The following is a 22946-nucleotide window of genomic DNA, read 5'->3' on the forward strand; positions in this document are numbered from 1 at the left end:
AACACATTTAATTAGTTGTTAAACAGCAAAACAAATAGGTTCACGTGATTCTATGCGTCATGGCAAACAATCTAGACATAAAGAACATCTCCAACGGAGTTACGGATCAAAAGATACAAGCACCGCAAGATATGATGGCATGAATACAAAATGTGTGCAACGGCGGCTAGGAGCACTTCAAACATACAACCAGCAAAAGAAAATGGAATTGCACGAGATTCTAAGCAAGTTTCATATAGGACACGGTCAAATCGGAGCTACGGTTCAACAACTACGAGCAAAACAAGAAATCACTACAATCTGCCAAAATCAGCCACATAACATTTTCTACACCCCACAACTACGGGCTACACAACTCCGATAAACTCAAGCAAGGCATGTCACGAAAGAGGGCAAGAAGCACTACCACAAACAACTAACAACAACTAGCATGGCATCAAGGATCGCTAGGGCAAGAAGTCACAAAAAGGCATCCCACACACTATTTCAGACTTAGTGAAAATTACACCTCATGAGAGTGCAGTTTTCGATCTGAAGCAATATTGACAGCAGCAAAAACATAAGCTACAGGACTCCAAATGGCATGAAAATTCACAGCATGCTAGAGAAACACAAGGGCTACAACTAACTCCATTGGACCAACCTCAAAAGCGCTACAGATCAAAAGATAGAACCAAGACAAGACAACAACAAAATATAACAGATTCCAGACTTGGAAATATTTCAGCTCTTCCAAATCAGCACTATTTCTAGCAACTTGAGAGCAAGCAAACCACACCTAAACATGCATTTCTATTGCAACTAAAAATACCAGGGGCTAGAGTAAACACCCAAGAACAACTCCCTAGTTGACAACTTAATCAAACGGAGCACGGAATAAATCCTACGAAAAAGACAAGAGGGCAACATGGCAAAATATCGCGCCAACTAACTTACTCAAAAGCTAAAACTAATTGCACAGAAAAATCCGGAAACATATAAAATATGTGGGGTTGCACAACAATATAATGCCACACGAAAATGCGAGAAAATAACCTATACACGGGAAAATAAACTACCGGCAATCCCTACACGCAAAAATACAAATGACTGCTCTAAAATACATGGAAAAATGGTTCCTAAAACACGGGCATTATATCTAAGGCACTCGAGCAATCCGGACCGCAAGGAAAATAAATACGGGACATTTCCCTATTGGGACAGCACGCTAAACTAGGCGTTTGGCACGTAAAACTACGTCAAATAATTATGCAAGTTGCGAAAACGTATTCTACGCGAGAAACTACATGAAATACATATAATATACGCCTCATTTCGACTTACAGATTAAAAGATACGGGAGTCTTAAATATCTAATAATTCCTGAAATTATTTAAACACAGAAATATCCTAAATGCAAACGGGCCGAATCTGGAGGCGCAATTTAGTAAATAGCGCCAAGGGCGCGGGATAGGGATGCAGGGGTGGAATCCTCACCTTGGGCTCAAGGCCTGCTTGAGGGGGAGGCAGGTCGGCTTGGGGGCGGTTGGAGCGGGCCGGCTGGACTCAGTGGCCGACTGGGCCAGCTAGCGGGGCAGGGAGGCGCGTGGCCCGCGAGAGGAGCTAGTGGCGAGGGCTTCGTCGCTTCGTCCCGTCGCTCTGCTCCCGAGCTTGTCCGGGCGGCGGCGGCTGTCTCCCGTGGCGGTGACCGGTGGGGCATGGCGAGGGAGCGCGGTGACCAGCGACCACGCGCGGATCCGAGGCCAGGATCCCCTTTTGCGACGACGGCAGCACTCCATGCGGGTGCTTGCGGGATCTGGAGTGGAGGCCGGCGAGGAGCTCAGATCCCGGCGACCTTGGTGGGGAACGGGGCCGACAGGAGCTGCTGCTCGGGCACCGGCACCGGGAACCGAGGGGGCGGCGGGATCCGACGATGATGGGCTGGCGGCTGGGTCGAGGCAACGTCCTCGGGAGCGGGGCTCTACCTCGGGCGTGGGCGCGCTGGGGCGCTGCGGACGACGGCGGCTGGATGGGCCCGGAGGGCCTCGCGCGGGCTGGAGCGGGTCGGCGGCGGCTGCTGGTGGGAGACAGGGGAGAGGTGGGAGGCTAGGGTTAGGGGCACGGTTTTCGAGGTGGATGGGGATGGCTGTCTAAAAATTAGGAGGAGGGCCTATATATAGACAAATGGGGGGCTAGGTTAACCGGAATCGCGTTCCCGATCCAACTGCGCAGTCGGAATCGGATAATTCCGAACGCGGGAACGGGTACAAGGCTGTGTAGAGGGGATATCAGGAGACGAGAGGAAGAACGGGCGGCGCGGCAACGAGTTTTAAAACACCGATAGACGTCCAACGATAGACCGAATACGGTGCCGCTACGGTCGACCGTTCGGGTACTAGACGGACTCCGACCGCGACGAAATTCGACAGGCGGCCTGGCTATAACTAATTACAACTGCATGGCAAGTTTCACCTCGATCAGAGAAAGTTTTACGCACACTTTTAAAACAGGGTTTCGACGGTGCCACGGGCGCGTGCGTGTGCGGTCAGGCTCGGAACGAACAACGACGATAACCGGCAACTAACAACGGATGCAACATTTGAAAACTGGCGGCAACGGAGATGCCGATGCAATGCAGATAATGCGCATGATGCGATGAAGATGCAACAAAAGAAAATACCCACACGACGAAAACGGAAAGAAAGGGGAATCTTCTGGAACGTCGGCATGGGGCTGTCACAACTCTCCTACACTACAAGAGGATCTCGCCCCGAGATCCAAGAATGAAAAGGGAAGAGGATGAGGAAGAACAAGAGGTAAAAACTTAGTCGCTTCTTTGACAAACGAGTGAAACCAACTATCGTTGAAAGTTGCAAAGAGATGAGGAATGGTATGAGAAAGAAGCAAGAATTCACGGAAAATTTCGGCAGCACTTCGGTAGGAAAATGGGACAAAAAATTCGATAAGATGGAAGAATTAGACAATATTCATAACAAACAACTAAATAGAACAAGGGACACCAATATCTTGATAGAACAACATGATAGACCCAAAAGAGCAACATCACAAAGCCTCCAGAACAATAGAATAGGAACTAGCTCATACGGAAAAAGAGAATGAAGAGAGAATGACAACTACTAACTCCAATGAACCTGGCAAGCATCCTTGCAAGAAGAATTGGACGGAGTTGTTGGAAAAACAACAACGAAAAGAACAAGATAGTAGTGGGCTTATGAAAATCGTCTCAACATATATGAGGTGACAACCAACCACTAACAGAAACAAGGATAGATTGGGAGCAACAAGATATGAACAATTCTTACCCCAAGAGGATACATTGTGAACTTGGATTAATGACAAGCACCATGAAAGCAACAATCCATAGGAAAATCTTTAGGTGAAGTCCAAACCAAGATAGCTCAATGAATAAATCATGGGTTGAAATATGTCCTGATCAAAGACTTTGTGGGTTTAATTATCTCATACTTGAGAGGAAAACTCTTCGAGGCTCCTACACTAACAAGAATGCTATAATACCACCTCAAAGGATAAAGGAAGAACAATTGCACATATAAATGCAAGAGAAAGGATACTTGAGGTTCTCCAACAAGAATCTTGAAGAACACTTGAGAACGAATTGAAACCTTGATGAACCACCATGAAGGACCTCCGTATACGAATGAATGATGCAAAGATATGAAGGTAGAAAAGAATAAGATTATGACCTTGCCAAAATTTAGATGAAGCTTCACACCGAGATACTTGATAAACCTTGGAACTCCGGAAAAGAAAAGATAAGAACACTTGAGAAAAAGGAATTGATATCATGAGCCACCCCGGACGAAGAATTGGGATCACTTGATGAAACAAGAATAAGAATTATGTTATGCTAGTCCTTCATCAAGTTTAATTGATGACAAGCAACGGATTTAGCATAGCACTTATTCCTCTTGAAAAGATTAAAGAGAGATAGAAAAAGCACAAACTAGAAGAAATGTTGCAAGAAACACCGGTAATAATTCACAATTGAACGGGAACACCACGAATTAATGGAGATACATGAGAATAAAGAGAACATAAGCCACCTGAGAGAAAACTTGAACAAGGCACCGGATAAACGAGAGACGAACGAAGAGACAACAATTGAGAAGAATTGAGGATGAAAGCTGAAAGCTCAGAACGAAGAATCTTCTGAAATGATGGCCTTCGGAGGAACGAGAAATAGGAACAACTCAGAGAAGCACCGAATAGCACGAAATGGATTACTCATGATTGACAACAAATGAGAGGATACACGAAGCTGAGATGATAGTCTTCAAGAGAATAGACCAAGATTGAGAGAAACACCCCTTCGAATCTTCAATGGAGAAAATGACGAGAAGAACCTCACCAAGAATAATTAAGACACTCCAGAATAAAGAAGAGTGAAAGGTTGAGCCAAGATGAGAATTAATACAAATAGATCTTGAAGAAGTAATAATACTGATGAAATTCATACTTACGTCATAGTTGAAAAGATTTAGAGATCTCCGGGAAAAAATTAGAAGAGCCAGGAAAGATCCTGGGAAAGAACCTGTGGGTTATGGGCCCACTAAAATAAACCACCATTGGAAAAGATTGCTTGGAAGAGAGATATTGCACCGGTATGAAGAGAACTAGATGAGGTTGAGAACCTCGAAATAACTGAAGGATTGAAAATCAGAACTTCTGAAATATCTTTAACACTCCGGATAGAAAGAGAGAGGAATTAATAAACAAGATAGGCTGAAATAATTTCCAATGCAGGAAATAATTTAATGGTTGAAAAGGATATGATGACCATGGATAACCGAACTGAATTCACCGGAAAAGATAACAAGATTGAATACAGATGAGCACGAAGCTCCTGAAAATCTTCACAATGAATCACCGGTTACGAAAGGAAGAAGAGATAGCGGAAGCCTCACTGAAAATAAAGGCACTTGGATGAGAATTGAATCACTGAAGAAAAAGGGCGGGAGGGCGGGGAAAACAAAATACAACTTGGGCTAGATGATATGAACTCCGGACTAAAACGAGAGAATGATCTTGCAAAAATTGGAGAGGATTGAATCCACTTGGAGAGAAACACACCGGTTGGAAAAGAATTAACATGACGACTCCGGTTGACAAGAATGATAAGACAATTGATTTGAGCAAAGAGAATTAGCATTCCCACAAAAATATGAGAACACCGCTTAGAGAAGATCTGAAATCACCACTTGACATCGAAGCAACTTGAATTACCATGTTCAACAAAACAAAGGATGATGCTTATGAAACAAGCCAGAACAAACTCATGAGAAAGATTTCGTCCGATATTTTCGTGGACAGGATCGCACTAGATGTCGAACCCCAACCTAACATCAAGCATTTCTTGGAAGATTGTCCTATAAGCAACTACTTGAATTCCCACCTATGAATTCCCGAAATATCTGGTCATGCAATTGGTACACGGATACAAGGAGTAATAATCACACAACTCCTATACTAACTCATCACCTGTATCACATCCGTCAACACACAACCAGAATATCGGACCTTCATCTACTACAGACCCTCGTGATCACAACGACACAAAGTATGGCAATACTCCCGAACAATCTGCACCAGTACTGGGGACATCGGGGTTATCTCGCCACTACTAGTATTGAAGCAATTACGAACATCCTTCGTCCTAAGATACTAAGAAATCTGAATGATAACGATGTGCTCAAGAATCCCCTAGAGCTCAACTCCCCTGAAACTCAAAGCAGATAGGAGGCACCAAGACAGAACTCCGTCACATCGGCATCATATAGATTCCAAAAATATCCGCGTGATCCTAAAAAAAATTGAGTGAGAAGAGGAGTAGAATAAATTATTACGTCAAGATTCCTCACCAGAGCATAGAAGAGGAGAAAAAAGAATCCTACTCTCTGGTATATAACTAGACTCAAAGTATTTTTTTCACTAGACTTGACTCGGCCAAGTTTGATCAATCAAGGGGGCTCCTAGGTCGGTACTGCTCTGATACCAACTTGTCACGTCCAAGATGCGACCCTATCCTCAATTTGGCACGAAGGCCTCGTCAGGGATAGAAGCGCATCTCGTCGTGTCGCAAGAATGGATATCGTTACAAGTACATGTACTGAAAAGAAGAGGTATATAACAGAGTTGGCTTACACTCGCCACAAGCTACGTCAGAGTCACTTCAGTACATTACATAATCATCAAGAGTAAGAGCAGGGTCCAACTACGGACGAAAACAAACGACGAAAGAAGAACGACGTCCATCCTTGCTATCCCAGTCTGCCAGCCTGGAACCCATCCTAGATCGATGAAGAAGAAGAAGAAGAAGAAGAAGCAACTCCAAATGAACGATCAACGCGCTCGCGTCAAGTAACCTTTACCTGTACCTGCAACTGGTGTTGTAGTAATCTGTGAGCCACAGGGGACTCACCAATCTCATTTCCAAAGGTATCAAGACTAGCAAAGCTTGCTGGGTGAGGTATGGTTAAGTGGTGAGGTTGCAGCAGCGGCTATGCATATATTTGGTGGCTAAACTTACGAGTACAAGAAAATAGGAGAGGGAAGATCTACGCATAACGGACATGAACTACGGTTGATCAAATGAATGATCCTGAACACCTACCTAGGTCAGACATAACCCCACCGTGTCCTCGATCGAAGAAGGAACTCACGAAAGAGACAGTCACGGTTACGCACTCAGTTGGCATATTTTTAATTAATTAACTTCAAGTTATCTAGAACCAGTGTTAAACAAAGTTTCCACGTTGCCACATAACCGCGGGCACGGCTTTCCGAAAAGATTTAACCTAGCAGGGGTGCTCCAACTAGTCCATCACAAATTACCACAAGCCGCATAGAAATCCTTGATCACGACACTCGCGATCTCGTCGGATTCCATAGTGGAAAACCTCAACTCTGAGATTACCCAAAGCATCACCGGAATCCCGATGCACAAGATATCTCGTCAAAGGTAGAACTAATCCAGCAAGGCCGCCCGACGTGTCGACAATCCCGATAGGAGTCGCGTACCTCGTTCTCAGGACACGACGAATGAGCGATGGTTACCACGCCGAACGCCGAGTTGCCCCGGGTAGCGTTAATAAGCTGCTCTGTTTTGGACCAACACTCATGAGGAGCACTGGCCCGGGGGTTGATTAAATTATCCTCGGGGTCCAGAAAATCCCTATGCAATTTTATTAGGTGATAGGCAAATATAGTACCAAAGTTGGGCCTTGCCAGACCAGCTTTAATCTAAAACGAATTATCAAGGGGGTCCCCATAACAACCCCGATCGTGTTAGGAGCGTGCCATTATGGAACATAACACCGGTAGCCGAAACTAAGGGGGCAAAGGTGGAACAAAACACCAGGCTAGAAAAAGGCCGAGCCTTCCACCTTTTACCAAGTATATAGGTGCATTAAATTAAATAGCATTTAAATATGGTGATATAACAAGGAACCCATGTTTTCACATGGAAGCAACTGCACGTGCAACTAGCAACGCTAACACAGGGTTAAGCAAGCGGTAACATAGCCAATCAGTGGTTTGCTAGGTTGAACAGGTTGAAGTTTTCATGGCATTGTTGAGAGGCTGATATTTCACATGTGCTAGGCAACGAGACATAAATGGTAGCAACGGTAAAACTAGCATGGCAATGATAGTAATTGTATCTGGGGAAATGGTCTTCTTGCCTGAGATCCCGCTGGGAAGAAGAACTCCGTGAAGCAGACGAACCGACGTAGTCGAATGGGTCCTCACAATCCGGCACGCTGCGGAACTCTATCGAGACGAAGCAAACCGGAAAACACAAATCAACACACGATATTCACCACACGATGCACAACACAAATGATGCATGAGCAGCTGAATACATACAAGTCACGACATGACAATTCACACAAACACACACTACACATTAAGTGAAGTTCAATATGCAACGAGTTGCATATTGACGAAACTCCACGTTAATTTACTTAGTTCTATCCCGATTAGGTACACGGCAATATTAAATGTGGTTAAACATGGCAAGAGATGAAGCGCAATTAAACTACCTATCTGGGCATTTTAAATGAGGTCGAAAACAACTTATAGCATCTCCGAGATGACCCCACGCGTTAATTTACAATTCTGTCCAGATCTGAACTAACACATTTAATTAGTTGTTAAACATCAAAACAAATAGGTTCACGTGATTCTACGCATCATGGCAAGCAATCTAGACATAAAGAACTTCTCCAACGGAGCTACGGATCAAAAGATACAAGCACCGCAAGATATGATGGCATGAATGCAAAATGTGTGCAACGGTGGCTACGAGCACTTCAAACATACAACCAGCAAAAGAAAATGAAACTACACGAGATTCTAAGCAAGTTTCATGTAGGACACGATCAAATCGGAGCTACGGTTCAACAACTACGAGCAAAACAAGAAATCACTACAATCTGCCAAAATCAGCCACATAGCATTTTCTACACCCCACAACTACGGGCTACACAACTCCGATAAACTCAAGCAAGGCATGTCACGAAAGAGGGCAAGAAGCACTACCACAAACAACTAACAACAACTAGCATGGCATCAAGGATCACTAGGGAAAGAAGTCACAAAAAGGCATCCCACACACTATTTCAGACTTAGTGAAAATTACACCTCATGAGAGTGCAGTTTTCGATCTGATTAAATATTGACAGCAGCAAAAACATAAGCTACAGGACTCCAAATGGCATGAAAATTCACATCATGCTAGAGAAACACAAGGTCTACAACTAACTCCATTGGACCAACCTCAAAAGAGCTACAGATCAAAAGATAGAACCAAGACAAGACAAAAACAAAATATAACAGATTCCAGACTTAGAAATATTTCAGCTCTTCCAAATCACCACTATTTCTAGCAACTTGAGAGCAAGCAAACCACACCTAAACATGCATTTCTATTGCAACTAAAATACCAGGGGCTAGAGTAAACACCCAAGAACAACTCCCTAGTTGACAACTTAATCAAACGGAGCATGAAATAAATCCTACGAAAAAGACAAGAGGGCAACATGGCAAAATATCGCGCGAACTAACTTACTCAAAAGCTAAAAATAATTGCACAGACAAATCCCATGGATTTTTCTACCCCGGAAACATATAAAATATGTGGGGTTGCACAACAATATAATGCCACACGAAAATGCGAGAAAATAACCTATACACGGGAAAATAAACTACCGGCAATCCCGACATGCAAAAATACAAATGACTGCTCTAAAATACATGGAAAAATGGTTCCTAAAACATGGACATTTTATCTAAAGCACTCGAGCAATCCGGACCGCAAGGAAAATAAATACGGGACGTTCCCGTATTGGGACAACACACTAAACTAGGCGTTTGACACGTAAAACTACATCAAATAATTATGCAAGTTGCGAAAACGTATTCTACACGAGAAACTACACGAAATACATATACTATACGCCTCGTTCCGACTTACGGATTAAAAGATACGGGAGTCTTAAATATCTAATAATTCCTGAAATTATTTAAACACAGAAATATCCTAAATGCAAACGGGCCGAATCTGGAGGCGCAATTTAGTAAATAGCGCCAAGGGCGCGGGATAGGGATGCGGGGGTGGAATCCTCACCTTGGGCTCAAGGCCTGCTGGAGGGGGAGGCAGGCCGGCTGGAGGGGGAGGCAGGCCGGCTTGGGGGCGGTTAGAGCGGGCCGACTCGACTCGATGGCCGACTGGGCCAGCTAGCAGGGCAGGGAGGCGCGTGGCCCGCGAGAGGAGCCGGCGGCGAGGGCTTCGTCGCTTCGTCCCGTCGCTCTGTTCCCGAGCTCGTCCGGGCGGCGGCGGCAGTCTCCCGTGGCGGTGATCGGTGGGGCACGGCGAGGGAGCGCGGTGACCGGCGACCACGGGAGGATCCGAGGCCGGGATCCCCTTCTGCGACGACGGCAGCACTCCACGCGGGTGCTTGCGGGATCTGGAGCGGAGGCTGGCGAGGAGCTCAGATCCCGGCGACCATGGTGGGGAACGGGGCCGGCAGGAGCTGCTGCTCGAGCACCGGCACGGGGAACCGAGGGGGCGGCGGGATCCGGCGATGATGGGCTGGCGGCGGGGTCGAGGCAGCGTCCTCGGGAGCGGGGCTCTATCTCGGGCGTGGGCGCGCTGTAGGAGCGGGCGCGCTGGGGCGCTGCGGGCGGCGGCGGCCGGATGGGCCCGGAGGGCCTCGCGCGGGCTGGAGCGGGGCGGCGGCGGCTGCTGGTGGGAGACAGGGGAGAGGTGGGAGGCTAGGGTTAGGGGCGCGATTTTCGAGGTGGAGAGGGATGGCTGTCTAAAAATTAGGAGGAGGGCCTATATATAGACAAATGGGGGGCTAGGTTAACCGGAATCGCGTTCCGGATCCAACTGTTGGGGAACGTCGCAAGGGAAACAAAAATTTTCCTACGCGCACGAAGACCTATCATGGTGATGTCCATCTACGAGAGGGGATGAGTGATCTACGTACCCTTGTAGATTGTACAGCAGAAGCGATTAGAGATCGCGGTTGATGTAGTGGAACGTCCTCACGTCCCTCGATCCGCCCCGCGAACAATCCCGCGATCAGTCCCACGATCTAGTACCGAACGGACGGCACCTCCGCGTTCAGCACACGTACAGCTCGACGATGATCTCGGCCTTCTTGATCCAGCAAGAGAGACGGAGAGGTAGAAGAGTTCTCCGGCAGCGTGACGGCGCTCCGGAGGTTGGTGATGATCTTGTCTCGGCAGGGCTCCGCCCGAGCTCCGTAGAAACACGATCTAGAGGAAAAACTATGGAGGTATGTGGTCGGGCAGCCGTGAGAAAGTCGTCTCAAATCTGCCCTAAAAGCCCCATATATATAGGAGGAGGGAGGGGGACCTTGCCTTGGGGTCCAAGGGAACCCCAAGGGGTCGGCCGAGCCAGGGGGGAGGACTCTCCCCCCCCAAACCGAGTCCTACTTGGTTTGGTGGGAGGGAGTCCTTCCCCCTTCCCACCTTTCCCTTTTTTTTTCTTTCCTTTGATATTTTCTCTTCCTTGGCGCATAGGATTTGGTGGGCTGTCCCACCAGCCCACTAAGGGCTGGTGTGACCCCCCCAAATACCTATGGGCTTCCCCGGAGTGGGTTGCCCCCCTCCGGTGAACCCCCGGAACCCATTCGTCATTCCCGGTACATTCCCGGTAACTCCGAAAACCTTTCGGTAATCAAATGAGGTCATCCTATATATCAATCTTCGTTTCCGGACCATTCCGGAAACCCTCGTGACATCCGTGATCTCATCCGGGACTCCGAACAACATTCGGTAACCAACCATATAACTCAAATACGCATAAAACAACGTCGAACCTTAAGTGTGCAGACCCTGCGGGTTCGAGAACTATGTAGACATGACCCGAGAGACTCCTCGGTCAATATCCAATAGCGGGACCTGGATGCCCATATTGGATCCTACATATTCTACAAAGATCTTTATCGTTTGAACCTCAGTGCCAAGGATTCGTATAATCCCGTATGTCATTCCCTTTGTCCTTCGGTATGTTACTTGCCCGAGATTCGATCGTCAGTATCCGCATACCTATTTCAACCTCGTTTACCGGCAAGTCTCTTTACTCGTTCCGTAATACAAGATCCCGCAACTTACACTAAGTTACATTGCTTGCAAGGCTTGTGTGTGATGTTGTATTACCGAGTGGGCCCCGAGATACCTCTCCGTCACACGGAGTGACAAATCCCAGTCATGATCCATACTAACTCAACTAACACCTTCGGAGATACCTGTAGAGCATCTTTATAGTCACCCAGTTACGTTGCGACGTTTGATACACACAAAGCATTCCTCCGGTGTCAGTGAGTTATATGATCTCATGGTCATAGGAATAAATACTTGACACGCAGAAAACAGTAGCAACAAAATGACACGATCAACATGCTACGTCTATTAGTTTGGGTCTAGTCCATCACGTGATTCTCCTAATGACGTGATCCAGTTATCAAGCAACAACACCTTGTTCATAATCAGAAGACACTGACTATCATCGATCAACTGGCTAGCCAACTAGAGGCATGCTAGGGACGGTGTTTTGTCTATGTATCCACACATGTAAATGAGTCTTCATTCAATACAATTATAGCATGGATAATAAACTATTATCTTGATACAGGAATTATAATAATAACTATACATGTATTATTGCCTCTAGGGCATAATTCCAACACCAACCGCGCAGTCGGAATCAGATAATTCCGAACGCGGGAACTGGTACGAGGCTGTGTAGAGGGGATATCAGGAGACGAGAGGAAGAACGGGCGGCGCGGCAACGAGTTTTAAAACACTGACACACGTCCGACGATAGACCGAATACGGTGCCGCTACGGTCGACCATTCGGGTACCAGACGGACTCCGATCGCGACGAAGTTCGACAGGCGACATGGCTATAACTAATTACGACCGCATGCCAAGTTTCATCTCGATCAGAGAAAGTTTTACGCACACTTTTAAAACAGGGTTTCGACGATGCCGCGGGCGCGTGCGTGTGCTGTCAGGCTCGGAACGAACAACGACGATAACTGGCAACTAACAACGGATGCAAGGTTTGAAAACTGGCGGCAACGGAGATGCCGATGCAATGCAGATGATGCGCATGATGCGATGAAGATGCGACAAAAGAAAATACCCACACGACGAAAACGGAAAGAAAGGGGAATCTTCTGGAACGTCGGCATCGGGCTGTCACACCTAAGGACAAGATCTTCGAGAAGGTCATCAATCCCTACTTCACTGAAGTGCTGCAACACCCTCAATCTATTGAGATGCGTGAGGGGATGTTGCACATCCGTGCTGTTGAGGGTCCTAAGAAGACCGGAAGCGTGGAGACAAGGCTCGAAGCAATGGAGCAACAAGTCTTCAAGTGCCAAGGGATGGTGGAGCGTGGACTCAACGCCAACCACATGATGATCACGGAGTTCACCAACAAGCACAAGATGGATGCCAATGACATTGAGAAGCACCTCTCCAGGCTCTATGACACGGTTGATCAACTCCAGGGCCAGATCTATGACCCGCAGAACCAAAACTGTGAGTATGAGTATAGATTTAAATCAATACGGTTGGCTGCAGATTTGAGGATTTCGGCGACTCGTTCATCCTTCTATGATGGAGCACCTAAGCCTTGGAAGACGGAGGATCAAACTCATGTTGCAACAACTCCACCATCACCACCAAAGGAAGACAAATGAGCATTGGTATGGGCAATCCCCTTGGCTTGTGCCAAGCTTGGGGGAGTTGCCCCGGTATCGTATCACCATCACATCTTTTGCCTTTACCTCTGTTTTTAGTTTTCCTTTTCAGTTTTCTTTTTCTCTAGTAGTTTAAAAGTCTTAGTGTTTTAGTTTTGAGTTTTGCTTTGTGTCACCCCCGATGTATTCTTGCTCGTGAGCCTTATAATAAAGAATGTCTTAGTTGAAGGGCTTTGCCTCTTGCCATGATCAAAAGAGTGAGAATAGAACAAAAGCATGAAAGATCATGTAGTGATCTTATGGGAAGTGATGGCTTCACATATAAAAAGAATGAGGATTGAAACTTTTTGAGGGTAGGCAAACGTAGACCTTGGTCATTGTTGCAATTAATAGGAAGTGATAAGGAATGAGAGGTTCACATATAAATATATCATCTCTGACACCATCTATGATTGTGAAAACTCACCAAACTATTGCATGCCTAGAAGTAGATGTTGGACAAGGAAGACAACGTAATGGATTGTGTTTGCTTGGCTCTGAACGATGTTATATGATTAGAGATCCCTTAGCATGTGACGATTGCTTCCACCTCATATTAGCCAAACCTCCCGCACTAAGTAGAGATACTACTTGTGCATCCATAAACCATCAAACTAGTTTTGCCTTGAGTGTCCACCATACCTACCTATGGATTGAATAACATCCTTCAAGTAAGTTGTCATCGGTGCAAGCAATAAAATTTGCTCTCTAATATGTATGATCTATTAGTGTGTGGAAAATAAGCTTTATACAAACCCGTGATGAGGAAGACATAAAAGCGACAGACTCCATAATAAAGTTATTTATCACAGGGGGCAATATAAAGTGACGTTCCTCCGCACTAAGAGGATACACATCCAAACCTCAAAAGCGCATGACAACCTCTGCTTCCCTCTGCGAAGGGCCTATCTTGTACCTTTACTTTTTGCCCTTGAAAGAGTCATGGTGATCTTCACCAATTCCCTATTTTGCCTTTGTCTTGGCTACCGTCACATGCTTGGGAAAGATCTATATTCATATGTCAACTTGGAGGTAAGCATCCATGAATTATTATTGTTGACATTACCCTTGATGTAAGCAGTTGGGAGGCAAAACTGTAAGCCCCTATCTTTCTCTGTGTCCAGCTGAAACTTTGATCTCATGAGTACCACGTGAGTTGTAGCAATTGTAGAGAACAAAAGAATGATTGAGTATGTGGATTTGCTTTACAAGCTCTTATTTGACTCTTTCTGATGTTGTGATAAATTGCAATTGCTTCAATGACTAAAGGCTATCGGTTGTTACTTCTCGGTAAGGTTGTTGATCCATGCTTTACTTTGTGAAGGAATTATCACTTTAGCATGAGAGATTATATGTTGGTATTGTTGTTCTGATCTTGATCATGATGCATGCATGTTCATATCTTGTTTTGTCGACACCTCTCCCCCTAAACATGTGGACATATTTATTTAGCTCGGCTTCCGCTTGAGGACAAGCGAGGTATAAGCTTGGGGGAGTTGATACGTCCATTTTGCATCATGTTTTCATGTTGATATTTATCGCTTCTTGGACTGTTATTTCACTTGACGGTAATATTCTTATGCCTTTTCTCTCTTATTTTGCAAGGTTTACAGAGGGAGAATACCGACAACTGGAATTCTGGCCTGAAAGTGGAGCAAAGTTGAGATACCTATTCTGTGCAACTCCAAATGCCGTGAAAATCAACGGAGATTTTTTTTCCCAATTTATAAAAAATACTGGGCCAAAGAAGTGCCAGAGGGGCGCCAGGGGGTGGCCACAAGCCTGCACGGCGCGGCCACCCCCCAGGCCGCGCCATGGGGGCTTGTGGGCACCCTGCTAGCCCACTTGCCCCCCCCCCTCTTTTGCTATATGGAGGGTTTCGTCCAGAAACAATATCAAACGGGAGCTTTTTCGTGGTTTTGCCACCGCCACAAGGCGGAACTTGAGCAGAACCAATCTAGAGCTCCGGCAGGACGATCGTGCCGGGGAAACTTCCCTCCCGGAGGGGGAAATCGTCGCCATCGTCATCACCAACACTCCTCTCTTCGGAGGGGACTCATCACCATCAACATCTTCATCAGCACCATCTCATCTCCAAACCCTAGTTCATCACTTGTAACCAATCTCCGTCTCGCGACTCCGATTGGTACTTGTAAGGTTGCTACTAGTGTTGATTACTCTGTGTAGTTGATGCTAGTTGGATTACTTGGTGGAAGATTTTATGTTCAGATCCTTGATGCTACTCATTACACCTCTGATCATGATTATGATTATGCTTTGTGAGTAGTTACTTTTGTTCTTGAGGACATGTGATAAGTCATGCTAATAATAGTCATGTGAATTTGGTATTCGTTCGGTATTTTGATATGTTGTATGTTGTTTTTCCTCTAGTGGTGTTATGTGAGTGTCGACTACGTAACACTTCACCATTATTTGGGCCTAGAGGAAGGCATTGGGAAGTAGTAAGTAGATGATGGTTTGCTAGAGTGACAGAAGCTTAAACCCTAGTTTATGCGTTACTTCGTAAGGGGCTGATTTGGATCCACTAGTTTAATGCTATGGTTAGACTTTGTCTTAATTCTTCTTTCGTAGTTGCGGATGCTTGCGAGAGGGGTTAATCATACGTGGGATGCTTGTCCAAGTAAGGGCAGTACCCAAGCGCCGGTCCACCCACATATCAAACTATCAAAGTAACGAACGCGAATTATATGAACATGATGAAACTAGCATGACAGAAATTCCCGTGTGTCCTTGGGAGCGTTTTTCCTCTTATAAGACTTTGTTCAGGCTTGCCCCTTGCTACAAAAGGGATTGGGCCACTTTGCTGCAACGTTGCTACTTTTGTTACTTGTTGCTTGCTACGAATCATCTCACTACACAATCACTTGTTACCGACAATTTCAGTGCTTGCAGATTTTTCCTTGCTGAAAACCACTTGTCAGATCCTTCTTCTCCTCGTTGGGTTCGACACTCTTACTTATCGAAAGGACTACGATTGATCCCCTATATTTGTGGGTCATTAGTACCCCGTCGGAGAGGGAAATCATCTTTGGTGGCCATCTTCATCATTCTGACGGAGGCTATGTCGAGGAGGGAGTAGTTCACCCTCAGGACCGAGGGTATGTATCAGTAGCTATGTGTTCAATTTCTCTCTCTCCCGCTCGTGTTCTTGAGATGGCACGATCTTGATGTATGGCGGGCTTTGTTAATATAGTTGGATCATATGGTGTTCTTTCCTTGCTATCTTGTTGTGATGAATTGAATATTTTCCTTTGAGATCTCGTTATGTTGGATTTAATATTTTGTGTTTGAGAACACTTGATGTATGTCTTGCATGTGGATGCCCATGGTGACAATGAAGTATTCTATTGATTCACTTGATATATATTATGGCATCAACTTGTTGATTCCAGTGACCTTGGGATCTATGCATAGGGGTTGATTGCACATTTTCATCCTACTTTTTAAACATAAATCTTGGGGTGCTCCTTGGAGTTCTTTGTGCTGGACTGAGTATGACAGATCTAAAATTGCTTGATGCATGTCGTATAATTTACGCACGGATACTTGAGGTGGCATTGGAGTATCTAAGTGATATTAGGGTTGATTGATATGTATCATTTGTGTTATTTTACTACAAACTCTAGGGATGTTTGTGACACTTATAGGAATAGCTCAAAAGATTGATCAGAAAAAAAAACTTTGAGGTGGTTTTACTACCTAGCCAATTTCATCTTATGTTCTTCGCTACTTATGAACTTTGGAGTGATTCTTTGTTGCACGTTAAGAGATGATCATATGATTCTACTATGTTAGCATTGTTGAGAGATTACACTAGTGAAAGTATGAACTCTAGGCCTTATTTCCAAGCATTAATATACTGCTTTGCTCGTCGTTTACTACTTGTTACCTCGTTTTTTTTATTTATTCATATTATGATAAATCTATTTCTACTATCTATACTACACTTGTATCACTATCTTTTCGCCGAACTAGTGCACTTATACAATTTGTCATTGTGTTGGATGTGTTGGGAACACAAGAGATTTCTTGTATTTGTTTGCAGGGTTGCTTGAGAAATCATCTTCATCCTACACCTCCCGCAGATTGATAAACCTTAGGCCATCTACTTGAGCGAAATATGTTGTTGTCCTACAAAACTCTGCACTTGAAGGCCCAACAACGTCCACAAGAATAAAGTTGCGTAGTAGACATCACGGGTCCTCTCCCTCCTCCCCTGGTGGTCTGTGGCGGAGACGCAACCTACGGGCTCGGGGCACGGCACTCGCGCAGGGCGGGGCGACGGCGACCCAGACGGCTGTGTAGCGGGGCGCAATGGTGTGGCGGCGGTTGTGTGCCGGTGGTGGCGGGGCATGCTGATGCATTGGGGGCGGCGAGGGCAGCTGGTTGTGGAGGTGGCTTCGTCAGATCTTGCAGGAGGCGACGAGGGTTGCGGCGGTGCAGCCTCAGGGCGGCTGCCGGCTTGGCCGGGCCGCCCTGGCATGGTGGGGTGTGTGTGTAGACGGCTGATGGGCCTTGGCAGGGATCGCGCCTTGCCGTGGTCTGGTTTGTCCGCCTCGTGGTGGTTGCGCTCGTCATCAAGGTGGTCGTTGCGGCTCAGGGGGCGGTGGTTGGCGTTCGATAGCGGGGGGTGCGGGTGGTGGTGCCCCTCTCTTCTCTTAGGTCCATGCCGGTGGCGTGGACTCTCGCGCTGCGGAGATGGCCAAGACTTGGGGCTCGGGGCAGGTCGGAGCTCCGGCTCCGGGTAGACAATGGTGGATGCGGTCTGGGAGGTTCCCGCGAGCAGTGGGAGCCCTCGCCTCGTGGGTACTATAGTCGTGGTCGGGACAACGCTCCTCTGCTTGGCAGATCGGTGACACATGACACGTGCATGGCGTTGTGCGAGTGTGCTCGGCGACGGTCGTTGGTAGCCATGAGTGGGGCGCCTCCTACCGTGGAAGTGCGGACCCATACTTCGTGGCTAGTGCCGGGCTATGAGTGAAAGGAGACCCCTTTTGCTCTTACTGCCATGGCCGATGCTTCATGATGTGGATGGGTGCGGTGTCTGCGACGTGGATGCCGGGGTGGCGACCCCGGATGGTAGTTCGCATGGTTGTCTCTACGACATGCTTCATTGCGGTGGTGATGGCTTTCCTCTTGGTCGTGTGGGGGCGGCAAGAGGTGTAGCGGCGCCGCTCTCTCCGTGAGAGCATTGTCGTGGTGTTCCTCTCCGTGTTAGGGTTTCGGCTGAAAGCCCTTGTCCATGATGGTCTCGGCCGCGGCGTTGCTTTGCGTTGGTTTCCCTCGTGAGGACGCTATCGTGGAGCTTAGCTGTTCTATGTGTTTTCCTTCGATAGGGTAGTCACGTGCATCTTATGTGTACCCAGTAGCGGATGCAGAAACTTTTTATTGGTGTGGCAGAGGTTACTAGTATACATAGGTTGACTCAAATCTTTAATTAAGTACTACATAAACCTAGTATACATGGCACATGTTAGGTGTGGCAGCAGCCAAACCTTGCCAGATTGCTAGCTTCGCCACTGTGTGTACCGGTGATCTAGGATCGTCACGTGAGGACTAAAGACTACCCATCACTTATTGGTCGGTAGTGTATTATGTTGAATTCTTGCTTTAAAGGTTGTGTGAGCTCGGCACTTTGGTTATTTAGGGAATGTTTGGTTGTATTGCCCAGCTTGCCCATAGCTGAGCTTGCCTGGCTAGCTTAGCTCAGATGGTTACCTGTGCCATAGCTGCATGTTTGGTTCAATGCTGTTGCTGGCAAGAACCAGCAGCTAGTCATTTGGTTGAGCTGCAGGCAAGGTAGTCCTTCATAGTATCCAAATACAAGTACCTTATAATAAATGCATCATCATTGCAATATCCTTGATTTTTTTTGGTGAAACAGAGAAATGGCTACAGGAGATCAATTGTAAATATTCATGAAAAAAATCATCACAACTTTATGAATATAAGTTTAACACACTTTGCAAAAACACTCATTGATAAAGAATTAATCCGGGTAACAAGCTTATTTTTCATGAATGAAAAATTCTGTGACATCATCACATGCCAGCATGAGGCATCGACTTTATTTCCCTAAGATACGAATTTATTTTTCATGAATCACATGTCAGGAGGAACATGAATGTGGTCAGGATAGTTATCACCGACCCAGCGCCGCACAAACTCTTGAATAGCAGCCATTGGCCTCCCCTTCAAAATGGAAGCCACTTGTTCATTCGTGGCCAAAGATGTCTGTAGTGAAAGTCGGACGAAGAGAGGGTATTCTTCCATGTCATCAATTATTTTGAACAAATTCTCATTCGGGTTGGTCACGTGTGTGAAACGCATAGTATCTGACATATCACGCAGTGACCACGTCATGTCTTGAACCACACTCTCATCACACTTCACCCTCTTACCTTTATTGCGTTTTTCACCTCGAGGACGCTTTGAAGATGAGCTTTCATTGTTGGTGTCATCAGGAAGACAATCTGAATCATAATGGGTTGCAGGATCAACCTCAACATCACTAGCATTCTTCTCGGTATCACCAATAAAATCCTTGTCACGAGCATGAACACGGTCATATGGTGTTTGAAGGACCATGAACTCTCCAGTAGCATGCTTATCCTGAAATATGAACTCCATCTCATCAAAGTTGGCAATTGGCACATTGATATATTTTGCCCTTTTGTCTTTATTCTGAAAGAGAGAATAAGAATGAAAATGTTAGTTATTAGTCACGAAAGAAAAAACATGATATTGGATGAAACTATAATTTGACTTAATTGATACGTAGTCCTCACATTCTTCATATGAACAACTTCTGTCTCATCATATAATATTATCTTGTTGACATCATCAAAATTGGCACCGCTTAAGTTCTTCGCCTCCAGTACGATCTTCCACTGGCCTTTGAGCTTGTGGAACTTGTGATAAACTTGTCGTTGTGTGAAGGCAGTGGTAAACCTTGCATTGATTTGTTTTGCACATTCCTCGTGATGTGTCTCTTTGAAAACAAATTGTTTTCCCTCAGACTGAATCTTCTCTTTGTAGTAACGTAACATTTCATCAACAACTTGGGGCTGCCACACCACATTGTTTCCTGACATATCCTGTGGTACCATTTAAATTTTATAATGCATAGACATAATAACATCACTGAGATGCATATAACATTGCATTCGTACCTAGGGAAAGATATAACTTTGCAAAAAATCATGGTTACTAGTTCAAGGCAAAAAACACACAAGTTGTTCTCGGCAGTGCTAATACAACTTAGAATTAAAAAAACTCATACATGCAGCTTGAAAAAAATCAACCACGTCTAACATTATGCCTATTTCTCCACATATTGGCTGCCATGGTATCCCTATCTCGAAGCACTTCCCTTTGTTCCTCACGTAAATCTCGTTGGACACGGCCAGCTGATCTTGGATATTGTTCAAACCAGTTTTGCTCACTGTAGACTAGTTCATCAGGACCCCCGTTTAGTAATATCCGTTGTGAAGGATACAACATGCTATGACAACTCGCACTTGTGAAGGAAAGGGATAATATGGCCTTGTTGTCAGAACTTTGAAACGGTTCTTCAAAGTTCCGAATGCCCTCTCAACAGTAGTACGAAGGGATGAGTGCCTTAAATTGAATAGCTCATTCTGTGTGCGAGGTCTATTATTACCCCTCCATTCACGCAAATGATATCGAGTTTGACGGAACGACGGTAGGAATCCTTTCCTAGCTGCATAACCCGCATCCGCAAGATAGTACTTACCTAACATGACATTATCGACAATTAATCAATCATGCGCTCTATATGTTATATCATAATATGTAAAAATTGCAGGGGCCTACCTTCAGGGACTCTAAGGCCATTTGAATGCTCAAGAGAATGTCTTAAAACGGTTGAATCGTGTGCCGAACCCTCCCAGCCCGCACAAACATAAGTGAACAACAAATCAAAGTCGACCGCGACGAGAACATTTTGTGTAGGGAATGGTTTCCTGCCGCGAAATCTGTCAACTATCCGAGATGGAACGTTGCATGGAACATGTGTACCATCAATAGCACCAATACAATCCTAAATATCCAATTAAAAATTAATTAGTAATACACCTACTGCACTATGAAGTTATTTTAAAATTTATGGATACCAAGATGCACACTCTACTATACCTTAAAATAGGGATCAAATCGTAGGTTGCCTTGAATTTTTGACGGTGTATCGAGTGTGCGATGCCTAAGCATTTCTAGGCCAAGTTTCCCAATTGCAAATAAAACTTTGTTGAGGTAACGACTCATTGTTTCACCTGACCTTGTAAAATGGAAACTAATATCGACATTTTTCTTATGATGCCCTACAGTAGTGAGGAACATGGCTACTTGTTCCTCAACAGTACAATGCCATGTATCTTTAAGTTGTCTCATACTCCGTAATTTATGACACAGTTTGAAGAAAACTGATTTTTCCATACGCAATTCCGCAATGCAGTGTTTCTCCTCGCCGCAGTAAAGTTTGCGTAGATATGCCATTCTTTCTTTATTTCTCTCTAACAATGAGTATCTTATAGGATGACTAGAGTTGCTTAGATATACGATCAATGCATAATATGCCATCACAAATGCACTGAAGAACGCTATTTTTCTGTTAATTTGCGCGTTGCCGTTCATGTATAAATCAGTGAAAGAAAAATAAATATTAATGTCTTACACAACACGGCGCCATCAGTATATACACAGTCATAAGCATACCTAAATCCTAACAAATCAATTTAGATCCATGTAAAATAGATAGCTCCATATCCATGTTTGAGTACGGACCAAATCAAAAAATCTAATGCAGATGTATGTTCCAGTACAAGTCAACTACTATCATGCACTTCTAGTACGGTAGCACTTAATTTCAGATTGACTAGAAATAAAAATTGGGTGTTAGGTGCGCACCAACAACAGTATTATGCCCAAACCCCAACACCACAACCTGCCATTAGAGTGAGCTTGCTATCACATGGCCGCACTAATCCTATCCTAAAGACAGGTCATCCAAGAAAAATCCAACCATAAAGACCATGGGGAATATACAGAACTAATTGGGATCTGAAGCCTCTCGTACTAATCAACCCTTGAGCCAGCCACTCTAGTCACAGGAGAAAGATTCATACACACAGGCAGGAAGATTCAAGAGATGTGGAGGGGGGTGCATACTTGATCAAGGAGGATGAGGCGTACGCTTTCAGATCTGGAGCTCGTCTTCACCAAATCGTGGAGGGGAACAACCAACTCGCTCTATTTATCCGATGGGGAACACGAAGATTTCAGGACTTCGTTGGGGATGAGGAGAAAACGGGGAGAGTGGAGGAGGTCAGAGTGGAGAGGATATAGGGATTTGTTGTAGACGAGTTCATCCATCCGGAGCGTTCGGCGTCGGTTTGTTTCGCGTGTCCGAGTTTGCCGTTGAGGGCGAGTCAAATCGGCTCTCCTTGCGGAGCAAGGATTTTCTGGCCCGTCAAGATTATCTGCCCCAAAAGCAAGGTATTATTTGGGCTACCAAACGGATAGCCTAGCCTGGCAAGGCAAAAACGACTTTTGCCAAGGAACCAAACGCACCCTTATGCTCAATATTGTCGCAAGAGAGCTTCTTCCGA

The 22946-nt window shown here is 45.4% G+C and overlaps 1 protein-coding gene across 1 annotated transcript; it reads right to left on the reverse strand.

Annotated features, from left to right (window-relative positions):
* Positions 1-19275: 19275 nt before the first annotated feature.
* On the reverse strand, positions 19276-22817 carry LOC123449391. The gene is made up of 3 exons (XM_045126600.1): positions 22507-22817; positions 20109-20417; positions 19276-20004 (listed from the first exon to the last, which is right to left on the reverse strand). Exons 2-3 carry the CDS (start codon positions 20412-20414, stop codon positions 19423-19425), a joined length of 888 nt encoding a protein of 295 aa, XP_044982535.1. The 5' UTR covers positions 20415-20417; positions 22507-22817; the 3' UTR covers positions 19276-19422.
* Between the last annotated feature and the right edge of the window lie 129 nt (positions 22818-22946).

Source organism: Hordeum vulgare, chromosome 4H (assembly GCF_904849725.1).
Source record: "Hordeum vulgare subsp. vulgare chromosome 4H, MorexV3_pseudomolecules_assembly, whole genome shotgun sequence".
NCBI classification, from domain to species: domain Eukaryota; kingdom Viridiplantae; phylum Streptophyta; class Magnoliopsida; order Poales; family Poaceae; genus Hordeum; species Hordeum vulgare.